This window comes from Centruroides sculpturatus, unplaced genomic scaffold (assembly GCF_000671375.1).
Source record: "Centruroides sculpturatus isolate CEXI.00-Female unplaced genomic scaffold, Cexi_2.0 scaffold556, whole genome shotgun sequence".
Classification (NCBI taxonomy): Eukaryota; Metazoa; Arthropoda; class Arachnida; order Scorpiones; family Buthidae; genus Centruroides; species Centruroides sculpturatus.
Genome location: NW_019384770.1, coordinates 61889 through 79847, shown reverse-complemented (window position 1 = coordinate 79847; position 17959 = coordinate 61889). Strand labels below are relative to the sequence as shown.

General features: G+C 27.5%; 1 protein-coding gene across 1 annotated transcript in view; it reads left to right on the top strand.

Moving 5' to 3' along the window:
- Window positions 1-17959, top strand: part of LOC111628971 (synaptosomal-associated protein 25-like) — a 29588-nt gene extending 11629 nt beyond the window's left edge. Inside the window, exons 4-6 of the mRNA XM_023372831.1 lie at window positions 11248-11376; window positions 15088-15232; window positions 16205-17959. Of these exons, the coding sequence (XP_023228599.1) occupies window positions 11248-11376; window positions 15088-15232; window positions 16205-16270 (340 nt within the window). The 3' untranslated portion in view covers window positions 16271-17959. The remainder of the gene's footprint in view (window positions 1-11247; window positions 11377-15087; window positions 15233-16204) is intronic.

Below are 17959 nucleotides of genomic sequence, written 5' to 3'. Positions count from 1 at the left end.
TTATATTCAAAGGAATTTAAATACTTACAGTATTATTGATTGTTAAATAATTTATACAAAATTCTATACTTTTGATTTGAAAAATGGTCATACAAGTTTGATTAAACATATTTACAGATATATCCATGATGGAACTGGATATATGAAATTTCTGTAAATTTGAAAAGTATTGTTTCTTAACAGATTTTGAAACTGACATTCGAAAGAACAAAATGTCTATCGACAGAAGGAACTGTCAATTATAACTAAAGCATTAAAAAAATTTTCTGATAGGAGTAATCTATGAGGAATATTCTTTATTCAAAATTGTTCAATAATTTTTACATTTAAACTATATAATTTGTTAAGCAAGATTTGTGAAAATTTCTCTTTCAGAATTATACAAAACTTAGTTAATTTTATTGTTTCGTCTAACTACTGTATATTAAATGCGTATGACAAATTCAAAAAATATTCTGACTCGTCTTAATTATAAATTTCATCCTTTCTTGACCTTTTTATGAATAATATCTGTAACAAAGTATAAATTTTCTGTTATTTATTATCTGTGCATGTAAATTTAAAACACTAATCGCGCTATTAAAAGATGTATTGTGTATGATTTGATCCAGAGGTGCATAAAGATCGAGTATGAAGCTAAAATGTTCAATAAAATAAATAATCTTAGTAATTTATTAAGTAAAAGTAAACCATTTTAAAATTATTCCTATAAATTTAAGAAAACGTGCGAGCTAAACTTTATACAGTACTGTATTTTCACTTTATACTCGCTCCATATTACGACAGCTAAAAAAATAATCTATTTCGTCACGATTCATTCTGATGACCACAAAATATAATCTATACTTCATAAGTTGACGTCATTCAGCTGACCAATCAGCGCGTTGTGCCATCTGAATATTTAGTCGCGCGTGTTTATCTACAGTAGAGTATCGATTATCCGACTCAATTGGGGACGCGGGTTGGTCGGATAACTGAAAAAACCGAAAAGAATGAAAAAATACTATACTATAGTATATCCCATATAATTAGTATATTAGTATATCGCTATTAACCTACTTCGCGTTTAATTTTCATTGAACAGGTCTATTATCTTTCCTCAAAAAGATCAGACTTGTGAAGTAATTTCTTGTGAGATACACAATGGATTTTTTAGGTTAATGTGCAAAATTTTGGCTTTGCCTATTTATCTACACAACCTACTACAGACTCAAAGGATAATATTTCAAGTTGTAAATAAATAAATATATAAAATGTTCATGGACAACTCTTTATAATCTAAAATTTCTTTTTAATCTGTGAATACAATCATAAGATAATAGTCTCTTGAGATGCTTGTTGGATTCACTTCTAAATATCCCTGAAAAATTTTATTGGATTTGTTTGTAAACAGACCAAAAATGTCTTGACATTTTTCTTCAGAAAACTTTTCATTCATAACAATTCCCTTTTATTGCATTAAAAATTACTCTGGACAGATTATCATCAATAGAAAGTTTATTTATTAAGAACCTTACACATGAACATAAACCTTTGTAGCAGGGTTGCGGAGTCGGTAAAAAAACACTTGACTCCGATTCCAACTCCTGATAATTTTAGTAGGCTGACTCCAGCAAAATTAAATAACAAGTCATTTTATCGGGGGGACAGAGGCACTAAGGGATACCCTACTCTAAACTCTGAAAGGAGCCTGGGAGTTTACCCAAATACTTTATATTTAATGTAAGTTAAATACAGTGGAACCTTAGTATACGACCTTAATCCGTTCCCGATGTTTGGACTTACTGTATACCGAATTGGACGTATACCAAACCAACCTTTTCCATAAGAAGTAATGTAAAAATGATTAATCCGTTCTCGTCTAAAAAAATGGCTGGCTTTAAACACCTCGCTTTCCTGTCTAGTTCCTGCTTGATTTTTCATGAGATCAGCATGTATCTTTTTAGCTTTCTCGCAAATTGTTTCTGATACGCTGTCTCCAGCACTGGTTTTCAGTTATCCAAAACAAAAGCAATTTCTCGACATGATCTAATGTCTTCGATCTGTGTTTAGAAATTGATTTAACACCTTTTGCAATGTTAGCAAATTTAATAATGTCTAATTTTCATGATTGTTGATATCGTTGTTCTCTGAATACGGTATGCAACAGTTAAATCTCGAACAAGCATGCTACCTTCACATTTCTCAACAATCTCTTTTTTCAGTTCCATTGTGATTTTAGTCATTTTTTTATTTTTCTGTTGCCTTTTTGCAATTCATGATTAATAAAAATAACAACATTTTACTTACAAATTAAAATAAAAAGAAATTTAACAAAGTTATAAACTGTGGCACCACGAACATCTAGTCTGGTCTAATACACCAATAGTGCTACTTGTTCATAGATGGCGCATATAATTGAATTAAGTCATATACCGAACAAAAGTCGTATACTGAGCAAAATTTGTTTTGTCCAAACAGGACATATTCCAAATTGGACGTATTCTAAAGCAGACGTATACCGAGGTACCACTGTATTAAAAATACTAATATTTATTTGTATAAAAAATTAATTTTTAACAAATATTTAATAAGAGGAGAAAGGAGCAATAAAATTCTATATCTACATACATTCGACAGCATTTGCACTTCAATTTCACCCTTCCAGAAGAGTTAGTCAACTAAAAAGTGTGTGATCTAGCTAGCTACTTCAGCCCCTTGTTCAGAAAAGAAAAATATGTACTCTGATCAATTAGTCTGTCTTATTCAGAAAAATAGAGTACTTATTTAGAGCATGGATAATAAAGGATTGATTCAAAAATATTCAAATTCAATTGGGTCAAAATAATTTTACTACTAAACATAAATACTACAAAGAATACTACATATTTAATAAATTAAATTGATGCATTTTGTATTTAAAATAAATGAATTATAACAAAATACAAAAACATTTTAAAAAATTAATAAATATGTAATAAATTTTCTTTCATTTAAATAAAAAAAACTAAAGTAAATTTAAAATGTGGGAGTTGGAGTCAACACATTTTTTCTGACTCCACAGCCCTGTTTTGTAGGCACAAATAATTTAGAATATTTCCACATAAATTGCTATCTTAATTTTTGGTCAGTTTTCTTTTTTTATGTAGTTTTCTGCTATGAAGATTCTTGGTTCTGTAGTGTAAAGCCTTTCCAGTTATGCAATATTTAATTTACACTGCAAGTAGTTACGTGTAGTATGATGAATGTTAAATCACAAAAATAAATTTCACTTGAGAGTCAACAATGTATAATGAGTCACATACTGTTAACTTTCAACATTTCCAAACTTCTTGTGCTGCATCTGGTGATTTCTTTTGATTGGTTATCTGGTACAGTGGTGTAGCATCATTTTTTGTGAGGGCAAAGATTAGAGGACCAAGAAATAAAAATAGTTGAAGCTGCAGTGGGTCTGGGGTGGTTGCCTCTAGGAAAACTATGTTCAGAGATCAAGGCTCCAGAAAAAACTTTTAAATTTAGATATTTCGTGAAATTTTTGGAAGGGTGCTGGATACCAAGTTACTCAGTAGAGTTAGTAAAAATTATGATATTGCCAGAATTCTTTTCCTGATAGATTTGCAGACTACAGATAAGTAATATTAATAAGAGTATCAAATCAATAATCAGTACACATGCATCATCATCAGGGTGAAGATATAGCTTCCAAATCTTTAATGGTGCACACCACTGGTCTAATATATTTAAAATAAATAAGTTATGAAATGTTATATTTATATAATACAAATTACAGGGTCACAAATGATGCTCGTGAAGAAGAAATGGAAGAAAACATGCAGCAAGTGAGTACAATGGTTGGCAATCTTCGCAACATGGCTATTGACATGGGAAGTGAAATTGAATCTCAAAATCGTCAACTCGATAGGATTAATCAAAAGGTTAGTTTTTGAATAAAATAAATATTTTTATAAATTCTTTTATATATATTCTATTTATTCCATAAGATTTGTGAATATAAACCTACATTCTATAACCCAATTCAAATCAACTCATAAGAATAAATTTATGTTTGCAATGAGTTGAATTGGAATAACTGCAAATATTGAAGAAGTGAATATCAAGGACAAGTGTTGTATTTAATTCATTATGGGAAATTGAGAATATCAACTGCTAGATAAAGAATACCAAAATCCTATAAAAACCAAAACAAGAACAACATTAGAAACAAATATTTTAAAATATATTCAAATACAATTTTATTTTGTGTGTGATAAAATCATCTCATACAATCATTGAATATATTATCTTTTTTTAATTTTATTTTATTTCAAAATAATAATTAAATGTCAAAAATGTTTATACTAGATGCATATAGACAGGTAAATATTGTTAAAGCTGTAATGTACGTTTTTTTCAATACAATGGATTAAGAGGTTATATACTTTCAAACAAATTTTAAAAATCAAAATTAGAATTACATCATAATCAGATAGTAGACAAATTTTATAAATTCAAAAATAGTTTTTTTATTTTCACCATTTTAAGAAGTTCTGATCTTGCTTATGCCAAGTATTGATAATACTATTTTTAAAAATAATTTTTGATGAAATTTGTATTTTACAAAACTCCAGATATTCAGTTTGAATTATCATCAGCATCAGTTTTGAAATTACTTAGTAAAGTACATTAAAAATCATTAATTACGAATCTCCATACTCTATTCTCTGAAATAATTTATTTCCAGAAACTATTTCTGTAAGTTATGAGTATTATGTAGTGTATTTCAAACTAATATAACTTATACTTAATTTTCATTGTTATAATTGTCTTTTAATTATTTATATATATATATTTTAATTTTTTCAATTATAATAATGTATTGCATTTTTAATTGTCTGTCTTTCTTTCAGGCCAAATCAAATGAATCACGTGTCACAATAGCAAACCAAAGAGCGACCAAACTGCTCAAGGATTAATATGACAACAAACAAAAACCTTGTAGAGTTCAGAAATTCTTCTCTCTACTCTGCAATGTTTGCTTATGTGATGTGCTGTCATTTGCATTTTTGTTTGCTTCTTTTTATCCATTTAATTTCAATAGAGAGACATATATTTATATAACTGCATATTGTGGCAATATTATTTATTGTCAAGCAGTTATTAATCTGCTGAATATACATATTGTACAACCTGGCTTTGCACTAGTGTGCTCAGTCTCTCTCTTCTATATCATTCTATGCCTTCTCTGATGTTTATTCTGTGTTATGGTGTTCTTGTTAAAATTCAAAGTTATTACAATCAATGTATAGTATTTTAGATTATTAATACAGTTATTTAGCATTGGTGTAAGTCAGAAGAGGGCAATAACGGCGCACAGTATTCATTGTATGTGGTGGTTTGTAACTATCTCTAAAATCATACTGTAACAAATTAATTTGATGAAATGATTGACTCAAAAAAAACTATATATACACACATATATATATATATATACACATATATATATATATATGCCATTGTATTGAATGTAACTTCATGAATATCATGTTACAGAATGGTTTTAGATCTTTTCCTTAGTAATGTTGTTATCCAAAATTGAAAGTACATTTATCTCTTTTGTCTTTACAGATAAACAAAAATTTACATAATTACATATATAAATATTTAAAATGACTATTGTGAAAACAGTGTTAAATGTAGTTTAAGCTTCAGAAAAATTTCTTTGGCTTGAATTTTAGAAAGTTCTTAAAGAATCTTGTCTTTTGAATGCAAATGGTTTGTTTATAATTCAGGAAAGTATTCACTTAATATGAAAAATATTTTACAAATAAAAGGGTAATTTTAGAAATTAGTTTGAAAAAAGACATTTGAAAAGCACAGTAAAGTATAGATGGATCAATTTGCATCATGCTTGCAACAAATATATAATATTTATAATATTAACTTTATTTAAAAATTATGGTGATGAAAGCAGAAAATTATTTTGCATTGTAAAATTAAGCAACTTGAATAATAAACATTTTTCAATATTCTATTAATACTAAATAGTAATTTATAACCTGAAATTAGTCAAAAGTGAATACAATAAATGTGGTGAGCTTTATGTATATTTGCTGGATATTAATAGAATTCAATAAAAAGTAATTTAATAATATAATATAGTAGAAACAGTCAAAGTTAACAAAATTACAGAAATATAAATGTTATACTGTTGTGTTTCACAAATTGTTTTATCCAGGATTAATGACATTTTTAAACTTGTAGAATTTTGATTTTATTTTTAATGCCTCTAAAATTATCTGAACATTAATATACATTGATGTAAAAATTTTGCATGTAAATATATATCTATAAATGAAATGTGATGAATTTAATGTGGGAAAAAATCATATAGATATGATTTAAAAAATTCAAGTTTACTTGATCAAATGAATTTGAATGAATTTTAAATGGTGCATTAACAAAGCCTTATGCCAATACATATTAAAAATTTATGCACAAATATTTGTAAAATATGTTATAATTCGTTAAAACTTGGTTGTAAATCATTAGGATACTTCTTTAGTGAATGTTTTAATTTATAATGTGTATACAAATATTCCACTTATGTGTATTAATAATTGTGCAATATATTGTTTGTTTATATACAATATATATATATACATACAGACATAGAAATGTAATTATTATTATTATTATATCTTAAATTATATTCCAAGTTAATAATGATAAAGTTGCTGAGGCTAAAAACTTTTTTGAAATGATTAAACACAGCCTAAGTAAGTCAAATAATTGTTTGTTGGTGCCTTTAATCAGGAAATGTCCTGCAATCCTTAATGGTATATCATTAGAACCAATTTGCTTGTTGCTTTTAAATGTAATTGTATATTTAAATTGATTATGAGGGGCCATAAGTATGATTGTTTAAAATTTTTAAGGCACAAAACAAATAATGTAAGTTATACTTAGAAAGTGTTGAGAATGCTTATTAAACAAAAGCACAGAGCCAACAGCAGCAATATAAATTACAACGAGAAATGATTTTAATCCCCTTTAATTTATATGTTTTTAGATAAATTCCTATAGAACTGTGATATATAAATAATTTTGTACAATATCTTGAAACCTGTCTCTTATGTTAAAAAATTACAAAAAAAAGGAACAAGAATACATAATCTCTATTACTCTTCTGAAAAATTTGATTAATGAAAAGTTCCAAACTAGAGGATGTATATATCCATTTCAAGTACCTAAATATCAAAAATTACATAGAAACTTGTATAATTTTATTTAAAATTTTCCAATTTTGTAAGAATTTTTTTCTGACATTAGTCATTAATTCTTTCGTAGAAATGCATAATTCATAAAATTTTATTGTGATAACTTTTTTATTGATGTCATTTGTATTAATTTATACATTATATTTAAATTGTGACTGGCATTATTTTGTGCGATTGTGATATAAGAATTGCTCTGGCAACTTGTATAATGTACAGAGATTTGTAAATAATGTAGTTTCTGTGGTTAGTTTTCACAGTTTATTTCTTTTTAATATATTGTATCTTCCAATCATGCTTGTATTGTTTTCTAGAATTCCAAATGTGAAATAAATAATCTCCCAATATAATTGAATTATTGTTATTAAATATCATGCATAAAAATCTATTAAAATTTTAAAATCTTATCATCAAAATTTTATAAACTTACTCTCAAATAATGACCAAAACAGAAACATGTAAAGTGAAATTTTGTTTGATATTAAAATTTCACTTTAAATATAATGCAGATATTCATTCTGAACCATTGGTCATTTTTCTTAATGATAATTTTAAATTTCTGCAACAACAATCATTGTTTTATGATCTATAAACATTGTTAAGCATCTATATAATATTCTCCCTCAAATTCTCCTAATCATTGACATAATTTATTATTATTGTAGGCTATTAGAGAATATTTTTTATTTATATTTCTACCTAACTTATACTAATTAATGGAATGCCAAAAACAAACATTTTTTAATAGAAAAATTGTATATAAGAAATAGCACATATTGCACACAAAAATTAACTAATAATTTATTACATATAAATGCAAGCTTTTTTTTAAACTAATGATTATGTCAAAAAAGTTTATTCATAAATTTAAGAGAAATCAAGAAAAAATGTACAAATGAATATTTTTCTATCAAATATTTATTTGTAGTATTATCTCAGTATTACAGTAGTATATTGAATTACAGTAGTATATTGAATACATTCTGCATTAAAAAAAGGTAAGATTATTAAGCTTATAAATGATTTACACACAACTTACTTAAGAAGGCATTTATTATACAGTCGACCCCCCTTTAAGATCATTGATTTTTCCGTTTTATCTGAATTACATGTTGTACGAGTCACTTAGATTTTACAAATACGTGTGCCGGGCTGTGAACGGCTCACATATTTGTAAAATCTAAGTGACTCGTACAACATGTAATTCAGATAAAACGGAAAAATCAATGATCTTATAGGGGGGTCGACTGTACAAGAAATGTTGCCATATATAATGTTTTTTATAACTACTAAAAATGTTAGATATTGAAAATATTCAAAATTTTTGAAATGAATATATAAAGATTCATCAATGTTTTTGAATATCTTAAACCATCTAATACTGTCTTTTGAAACATTTCTTTGATAATACAGTATAAAGTATATGAAACTTAATAGTGTATACTGTTATTATTATATCTTAACATTTAATAACTCTTTGAAATTTACAAAAACTAACAATCTTCAATACTACAAATGTAGAATATTTACTTTATAACTTACACTGATTACAAAGTAACTATTGTTTATCAATTGTTAAGAATATTTGAACAATGATATTCAATTTTAGATGATTGAACATAGTATCTTTAATTTATAGCTAGAAGTTAACTTGACAAAATACAGTAAAATCTGTGAAAGCAGGAATTGCACAAGCCACTATAAACATTGTCTTTGCCAAAACAAGAAAATGGTTACTACAATAAAATGTAAATGTATTTTTTAACCAAGTTTCAACATAGACAATATTTGCAATTATTTGTTGAAATGAACTAAAAAACAAAAAATTACTAAGTTCTACTCAAACTGGAATTATTGAGTTACACCTTGTACACTTTTCCAGCAGTAAAAAAACATTTCTTGCACTTCAAAATTCTAGTCTAAGCAACGTTTTTGGCTCTGTTTGGAAGTTCATTAAAGAAGTGACACACAACATCATATTTACAGGGTTCCTACCTAAATTTTTGTTTTAAATTCCATGATTTTTCCTGATCCTCACATCCCTTATAGTATGGCACATTAGTCAAATATTGATTTATTTTGTCAATTATGCACATATGCTATTGCTTCTTCAACCTTTTAATTAGTTATTTTTTTCTAATTAACAGTTATATATTTTTTTATAATTTCCAAATTATTAAAACTAAAANTTTTGAATGTTTCCTTTATTTCATGAGTGAAATCTTACTAATTTTGGGGTGAGAAAATTGAATATGACAAAAAAAATAAGTTATCCGAACCACCCCAGTCCCCAATTATTTTTATTTATAATAAGAATTTATTATTTATACCATGGAATGACACTGCTGCTGCTATAACGTCCACTAGGGAGCGTCACGGGATACTAAAATAGGATTAGAAGAACGAAATAATCTAATAATCTTAATCTTTGTTATTGTTTTTTGACAGGTAACGGTGGAGTCATCTGCTGGTTTAATATAAAAATGAAAAGAAAAATTTTATAGTATATTATACCCGTAATATACAGTATTATAAAAATATAAAAAGTTTTTTTTTTTTCATTATAAATAAAATCTTATATTCTTATTTCTTTTCTGATATTTATTGTATACTACAAGTACTTGAAATTATTTATATCCCAATTTTTTTACTTTTCATTTATTAAATATTTTGATTTGATACAGTCCAGTAAAAATGCTCTGTGGCATGGAGGAGAACTTTATACACAAAATTAAATATTGATTATGTATAAAAACATATGTTTTTTTTATCGTATAAATTTATTACTTCATCAGTCACACTATTTTATTTTGCACAAAACTAGTGCAAATATTGTGCCATTAGTTGAAGTTCAGACAGGCACTGTCATAATTCAACAGCCAATCAACATTTTTGTTGAAGAGTATGATCTAATTATCTGTCATTTACTCACATGTCGTTATGACAACTGAAATTCTCCCTGCATCCTGTTTTCTCAGTGTTGCCACCTGTGAATATGCACTCTCACAACACAGGCTACTGAGAACAAACTGTACACCTCTTAACAGGACTTGACCAAAGAAAAGAAAAAACAAAAAAGGGGGAGATAAAGGAAAAAGGACTGAAAGACATTTAGGAATTATAATCTACCGTGGTTCAGTGTTATGATTCATTTTTACTGTGTCTTTTATTGGTTTCGTATCTTCCAAGTGGGATCCTGCTCCATCATATCAGTGGAACATTTCCTATCAGGAGAAACTTCAAAATTTACAATTCATTTGGTAATTTTATATATACATATAAATCATAATAGTATAGTGCATATATATATGCTATACTATTATGTTTTAATAAATCACTTTTATAAACACTTTATTCGTCCAAAAAACACCTTTTAACTAAAATGTTATGTCCTTCAAATCCAATGCTCACTCACATTCAAGAATTACCCAGAAGACCATTAATTCTCAGATATTTTGTTTAAATGCATTTCAGATCGGAATTCTCACTGATCCCTTTTCAGTCTATAAACAATAAAATCATTTTGTAATTTTACAGTTTTGTTTATAGACTGAAAAGGAATCAATGAGAATTCTGATCTGAAATGCATTTAAATAAAATATGAGAATTAATCACCTTCTGAGTAATTCATGAACTCAGATGAGTGCATTGGATTTGAAGGACATAACATTTTGGTTTATTCATCCAAAAAACTCCTTTTAAGTGGTTATAAAAGTGACTGATTATATTTGGGCTAATTTTAGCTATATATATATATATATATATATAATTTTAATAAATGCATTATACTATTATGACTCCTTGAGCATTATTTCTTTGTTCATTGTCACAATGAACAAAGAAAAGACTATCTGGTCAGTGCCTTTCCACAAAGATGAATTATTTGGTAAAATGAACTTTTTCTTTGAAACAAATGAGTTTACCTTATCATGACTGTGTTTAAAATCATGAAAATGCTGGTCCTTTAATATTAATTTATACATTTTTAACATAGGTCTCAAGAATTTAAAGAAGATGCAAGTACCTGGAAAGCTACAGACGATGGAAAAGTTGTCAACAGTCAACCTGCGCGAGTAATGGATGATAGGAATGGTGCTGGACCTATGGGAGGATATATCGCCAAGTATATTGAATTTACTCTAATAATAAACATTCAAATACCAGGTGATCAAATAAAAAAGAAACTTGCAAGAAGTAGCATAAGGAGTTTGGTAACATTACAAGTCAGAGACACTATTAGTAGTTGTGTTTGTCATAGCCTTGCTATTCACAATGAGAAATACTTATATCTTGATATTTATTTACTACAGACTCCAAAGTTGCCTTGATTGCCATAGGGATAGGATCTCTCTTCACTTACAGGATTTAGTCTTATTTACAGATTGATCTAAAACCAGTAGTTGCCTGGGACTGGCATTTTGATGTGTGTTTACAAAAGGGTTTTTTTTATCTCTCTATGTAAATTTCCTACTGTGTTTCAAGCTGAGTTGCTAGCTGTTATTTGGAATATTTGCTTTATTTTACATAGACATTCTCTTAATAAGGCTATCTATATTGTTTCTGATAGTCAGGTTACCTTGAAGGAACGTGGCCTTATCAGTTCACTTCAGCACTTGCCTAGGAGTGCTATTTGCTTCTCAGTGAACTGACTGCCTGCAATAGTTTTTATTTTGTAGGTGTCAAGGACATATGAGGAAATAAGCAAACTAAGTGCTGATCTACTGGCCAAGAAGGTAGCTTCATACCTCTTTGTCCAAATTGGCTTTCACTATCTCTTCCAGTACTTTCTAGAGCTGTCAAAGACTGGACTACTTTCAGTCATTAAATCAAAGGACAACAACCCCTGGACTAAGACAAAATAATAAATTTTTGCCTAGATAGAAATTCCACAGTTTGCAGAGAGCAATCTTTTAGCAATCATGTTTGTTTTGTTTTTGTTAACATTGTTACAACAAGGTTTTAGTTACTTTCACTTGGCACAAATGGTTGTGAAACTTTCTTCCTCAGCCTTTTACCATTTTTTGCAGCTCTACTGTGAAGACTTCTCTGAACATCATTTGCAAAAGTGCAGAGCTCAGCTTGAACAGACTTGTTCATCTGGGTTCTTCCTTCTTGAGTCCTAGTGATGTCTCCTAGTTTTTCTTTACAGGTCTATTATCTTTCCTCAAAAAGATCAGACTTGTGAAGTAATTTCTTGTGAGATACACAATGGATTTTTTAGGTTAATGTGCAAAATTTTGGCTTTGCCTATTTATCTACACAACCTACTACAGACTCAAAGGATAATATTTCAAGTTGTAAATAAATAAATATATAAAATGTTCATGGACAACTCTTTATAATCTAAAATTTCTTTTTAATCTGTGAATACAATCATAAGATAATAGTCTCTTGAGATGCTTGTTGGATTCACTTCTAAATATCCCTGAAAAATTTTATTGGATTTGTTTGTAAACAGACCAAAAATGTCTTGACATTTTTCTTCAGAAAACTTTTCATTCATAACAATTCCCTTTTATTGCATTAAAAATTACTCTGGACAGATTATCATCAATAGAAAGTTTATTTATTAAGAACCTTACACATGAACATAAACCTTTGTAGCAGGGTTGCGGAGTCGGTAAAAAAACACTTGACTCCGATTCCAACTCCTGATAATTTTAGTAGGCTGACTCCAGCAAAATTAAATAACAAGTCATTTTATCGGGGGGACAGAGGCACTAAGGGATACCCTACTCTAAACTCTGAAAGGAGCCTGGGAGTTTACCCAAATACTTTATATTTAATGTAAGTTAAATACAGTGGAACCTTAGTATACGACCTTAATCCGTTCCCGATGTTTGGACTTACTGTATACCGAATTGGACGTATACCAAACCAACCTTTTCCATAAGAAGTAATGTAAAAATGATTAATCCGTTCTCGTGTAAAAAAATGGCTGGCTTTAAACACCTCGCTTTCCTGTCTAGTTCCTGCTTGATTTTTCATGAGATCAGCATGTATCTTTTTAGCTTTCTCGCAAATTGTTTCTGATACGCTGTCTCCAGCACTGGTTTTCAGTTATCCAAAACAAAAGCAATTTCTCGACATGATCTAATGTCTTCGATCTGTGTTTAGAAATTGATTTAACCCCTTTTGCAATGTTAGCAAATTTAATAATGTCTAATTTTCATGATTGTTGATATCGTTGTTCTCTGAATACGGTATGCAACAGTTAAATCTCGAACAAGCATGCTACCTTCACATTTCTCAACAATCTCTTTTTTCAGTTCCATTGTGATTTTAGTCATTTTTTTATTTTTCTGTTGCCTTTTTGCAATTCATGATTAATAAAAATAACAACATTTTACTTACAAATTAAAATAAAAAGAAATTTAACAAAGTTATAAACTGTGGCACCACGAACATCTAGTCTGGTCTAATACACCAATAGTGCTACTTGTTCATAGATGGCGCATATAATTGAATTAAGTCATATACCGAACAAAAGTCGTATACTGAGCAAAATTTGTTTTGTCCAAACAGGACATATTCCAAATTGGACGTATTCTAAAGCAGACGTATACCGAGGTACCACTGTATTAAAAATACTAATATTTATTTGTATAAAAAATTAATTTTTAACAAATATTTAATAAGAGGAGAAAGGAGCAATAAAATTCTATATCTACATACATTCGACAGCATTTGCACTTCAATTTCACCCTTCCAGAAGAGTTAGTCAACTAAAAAGTGTGTGATCTAGCTAGCTACTTCAGCCCCTTGTTCAGAAAAGAAAAATATGTACTCTGATCAATTAGTCTGTCTTATTCAGAAAAATAGAGTACTTATTTAGAGCATGGATAATAAAGGATTGATTCAAAAATATTCAAATTCAATTGGGTCAAAATAATTTTACTACTAAACATAAATACTACAAAGAATACTACATATTTAATAAATTAAATTGATGCATTTTGTATTTAAAATAAATGAATTATAACAAAATACAAAAACATTTTAAAAAATTAATAAATATGTAATAAATTTTCTTTCATTTAAATAAAAAAAACTAAAGTAAATTTAAAATGTGGGAGTTGGAGTCAACACATTTTTTCTGACTCCACAGCCCTGTTTTGTAGGCACAAATAATTTAGAATATTTCCACATAAATTGCTATCTTAATTTTTGGTCAGTTTTCTTTTTTTATGTAGTTTTCTGCTATGAAGATTCTTGGTTCTGTAGTGTAAAGCCTTTCCAGTTATGCAATATTTAATTTACACTGCAAGTAGTTACGTGTAGTATGATGAATGTTAAATCACAAAAATAAATTTCACTTGAGAGTCAACAATGTATAATGAGTCACATACTGTTAACTTTCAACATTTCCAAACTTCTTGTGCTGCATCTGGTGATTTCTTTTGATTGGTTATCTGGTACAGTGGTGTAGCATCATTTTTTGTGAGGGCAAAGATTAGAGGACCAAGAAATAAAAATAGTTGAAGCTGCAGTGGGTCTGGGGTGGTTGCCTCCAGGAAAACTATGTTCAGAGATCAAGGCTCCAGAAAAAACTTTTAAATTTAGATATTTCGTGAAATTTTTGGAAAGGTGCTGGATACCAAGTTACTCAGTAGAGTTAGTAAAAATTATGATATTGCCAGAATTCTTTTCCTGATAGATTTGCAGACTACAGATAAGTAATATTAATAAGAGTATCAAATCAATAATCAGTACACATGCATCATCATCAGGGTGAAGATATAGCTTCCAAATCTTTAATGGTGCACACCACTGGTCTAATATATTTAAAATAAATAAGTTATGAAATGTTATATTTATATAATACAAATTACAGGGTCACAAATGATGCTCGTGAAGAAGAAATGGAAGAAAACATGCAGCAAGTGAGTACAATGGTTGGCAATCTTCGCAACATGGCTATTGACATGGGAAGTGAAATTGAATCTCAAAATCGTCAACTCGATAGGATTAATCAAAAGGTTAGTTTTTGAATAAAATAAATATTTTTATAAATTCTTTTATATATATTCTATTTATTCCATAAGATTTGTGAATATAAACCTACATTCTATAACCCAATTCAAATCAACTCATAAGAATAAATTTATGTTTGCAATGAGTTGAATTGGAATAACTGCAAATATTGAAGAAGTGAATATCAAGGACAAGTGTTGTATTTAATTCATTATGGGAAATTGAGAATATCAACTGCTAGATAAAGAATACCAAAATCCTATAAAAACCAAAACAAGAACAACATTAGAAACAAATATTTTAAAATATATTCAAATACAATTTTATTTTGTGTGTGATAAAATCATCTCATACAATCATTGAATATATTATCTTTTTTTAATTTTATTTTATTTCAAAATAATAATTAAATGTCAAAAATGTTTATACTAGATGCATATAGACAGGTAAATATTGTTAAAGCTGTAATGTACGTTTTTTTCAATACAATGGATTAAGAGGTTATATACTTTCAAACAAATTTTAAAAATCAAAATTAGAATTACATCATAATCAGATAGTAGACAAATTTTATAAATTCAAAAATAGTTTTTTTATTTTCACCATTTTAAGAAGTTCTGATCTTGCTTATGCCAAGTATTGATAATACTATTTTTAAAAATAATTTTTGATGAAATTTGTATTTTACAAAACTCCAGATATTCAGTTTGAATTATCATCAGCATCAGTTTTGAAATTACTTAGTAAAGTACATTAAAAATCATTAATTACGAATCTCCATACTCTATTCTCTGAAATAATTTATTTCCAGAAACTATTTCTGTAAGTTATGAGTATTATGTAGTGTATTTCAAACTAATATAACTTATACTTAATTTTCATTGTTATAATTGTCTTTTAATTATTTATATATATATATTTTAATTTTTTCAATTATAATAATGTATTGCATTTTTAATTGTCTGTCTTTCTTTCAGGCCAAATCAAATGAATCACGTGTCACAATAGCAAACCAAAGAGCGACCAAACTGCTCAAGGATTAATATGACAACAAACAAAAACCTTGTAGAGTTCAGAAATTCTTCTCTCTACTCTGCAATGTTTGCTTATGTGATGTGCTGTCATTTGCATTTTTGTTTGCTTCTTTTTATCCATTTAATTTCAATAGAGAGACATATATTTATATAACTGCATATTGTGGCAATATTATTTATTGTCAAGCAGTTATTAATCTGCTGAATATACATATTGTACAACCTGGCTTTGCACTAGTGTGCTCAGTCTCTCTCTTCTATATCATTCTATGCCTTCTCTGATGTTTATTCTGTGTTATGGTGTTCTTGTTAAAATTCAAAGTTATTACAATCAATGTATAGTATTTTAGATTATTAATACAGTTATTTAGCATTGGTGTAAGTCAGAAGAGGGCAATAACGGCGCACAGTATTCATTGTATGTGGTGGTTTGTAACTATCTCTAAAATCATACTGTAACAAATTAATTTGATGAAATGATTGACTCAAAAAAAACTATATATACACACATATATATATATATATACACATATATATATATATATGCCATTGTATTGAATGTAACTTCATGAATATCATGTTACAGAATGGTTTTAGATCTTTTCCTTAGTAATGTTGTTATCCAAAATTGAAAGTACATTTATCTCTTTTGTCTTTACAGATAAACAAAAATTTACATAATTACATATATAAATATTTAAAATGACTATTGTGAAAACAGTGTTAAATGTAGTTTAAGCTTCAGAAAAATTTCTTTGGCTTGAATTTTAGAAAGTTCTTAAAGAATCTTGTCTTTTGAATGCAAATGGTTTGTTTATAATTCAGGAAAGTATTCACTTAATATGAAAAATATTTTACAAATAAAAGGGTAATTTTAGAAATTAGTTTGAAAAAAGACATTTGAAAAGCACAGTAAAGTATAGATGGATCAATTTGCATCATGCTTGCAACAAATATATAATATTTATAATATTAACTTTATTTAAAAATTATGGTGATGAAAGCAGAAAATTATTTTGCATTGTAAAATTAAGCAACTTGAATAATAAACATTTTTCAATATTCTATTAATACTAAATAGTAATTTATAACCTGAAATTAGTCAAAAGTGAATACAATAAATGTGGTGAGCTTTATGTATATTTGCTGGATATTAATAGAATTCAATAAAAAGTAATTTAATAATATAATATAGTAGAAACAGTCAAAGTTAACAAAATTACAGAAATATAAATGTTATACTGTTGTGTTTCACAAATTGTTTTATCCAGGATTAATGACATTTTTAAACTTGTAGAATTTTGATTTTATTTTTAATGCCTCTAAAATTATCTGAACATTAATATACATTGATGTAAAAATTTTGCATGTAAATATATATCTATAAATGAAATGTGATGAATTTAATGTGGGAAAAAATCATATAGATATGATTTAAAAAATTCAAGTTTACTTGATCAAATGAATTTGAATGAATTTTAAATGGTGCATTAACAAAGCCTTATGCCAATACATATTAAAAATTTATGCACAAATATTTGTAAAATATGTTATAATTCGTTAAAACTTGGTTGTAAATCATTAGGATACTTCTTTAGTGAATGTTTTAATTTATAATGTGTATACAAATATTCCACTTATGTGTATTAATAATTGTGCAATATATTGTTTGTTTATATACAATATATATATATACAT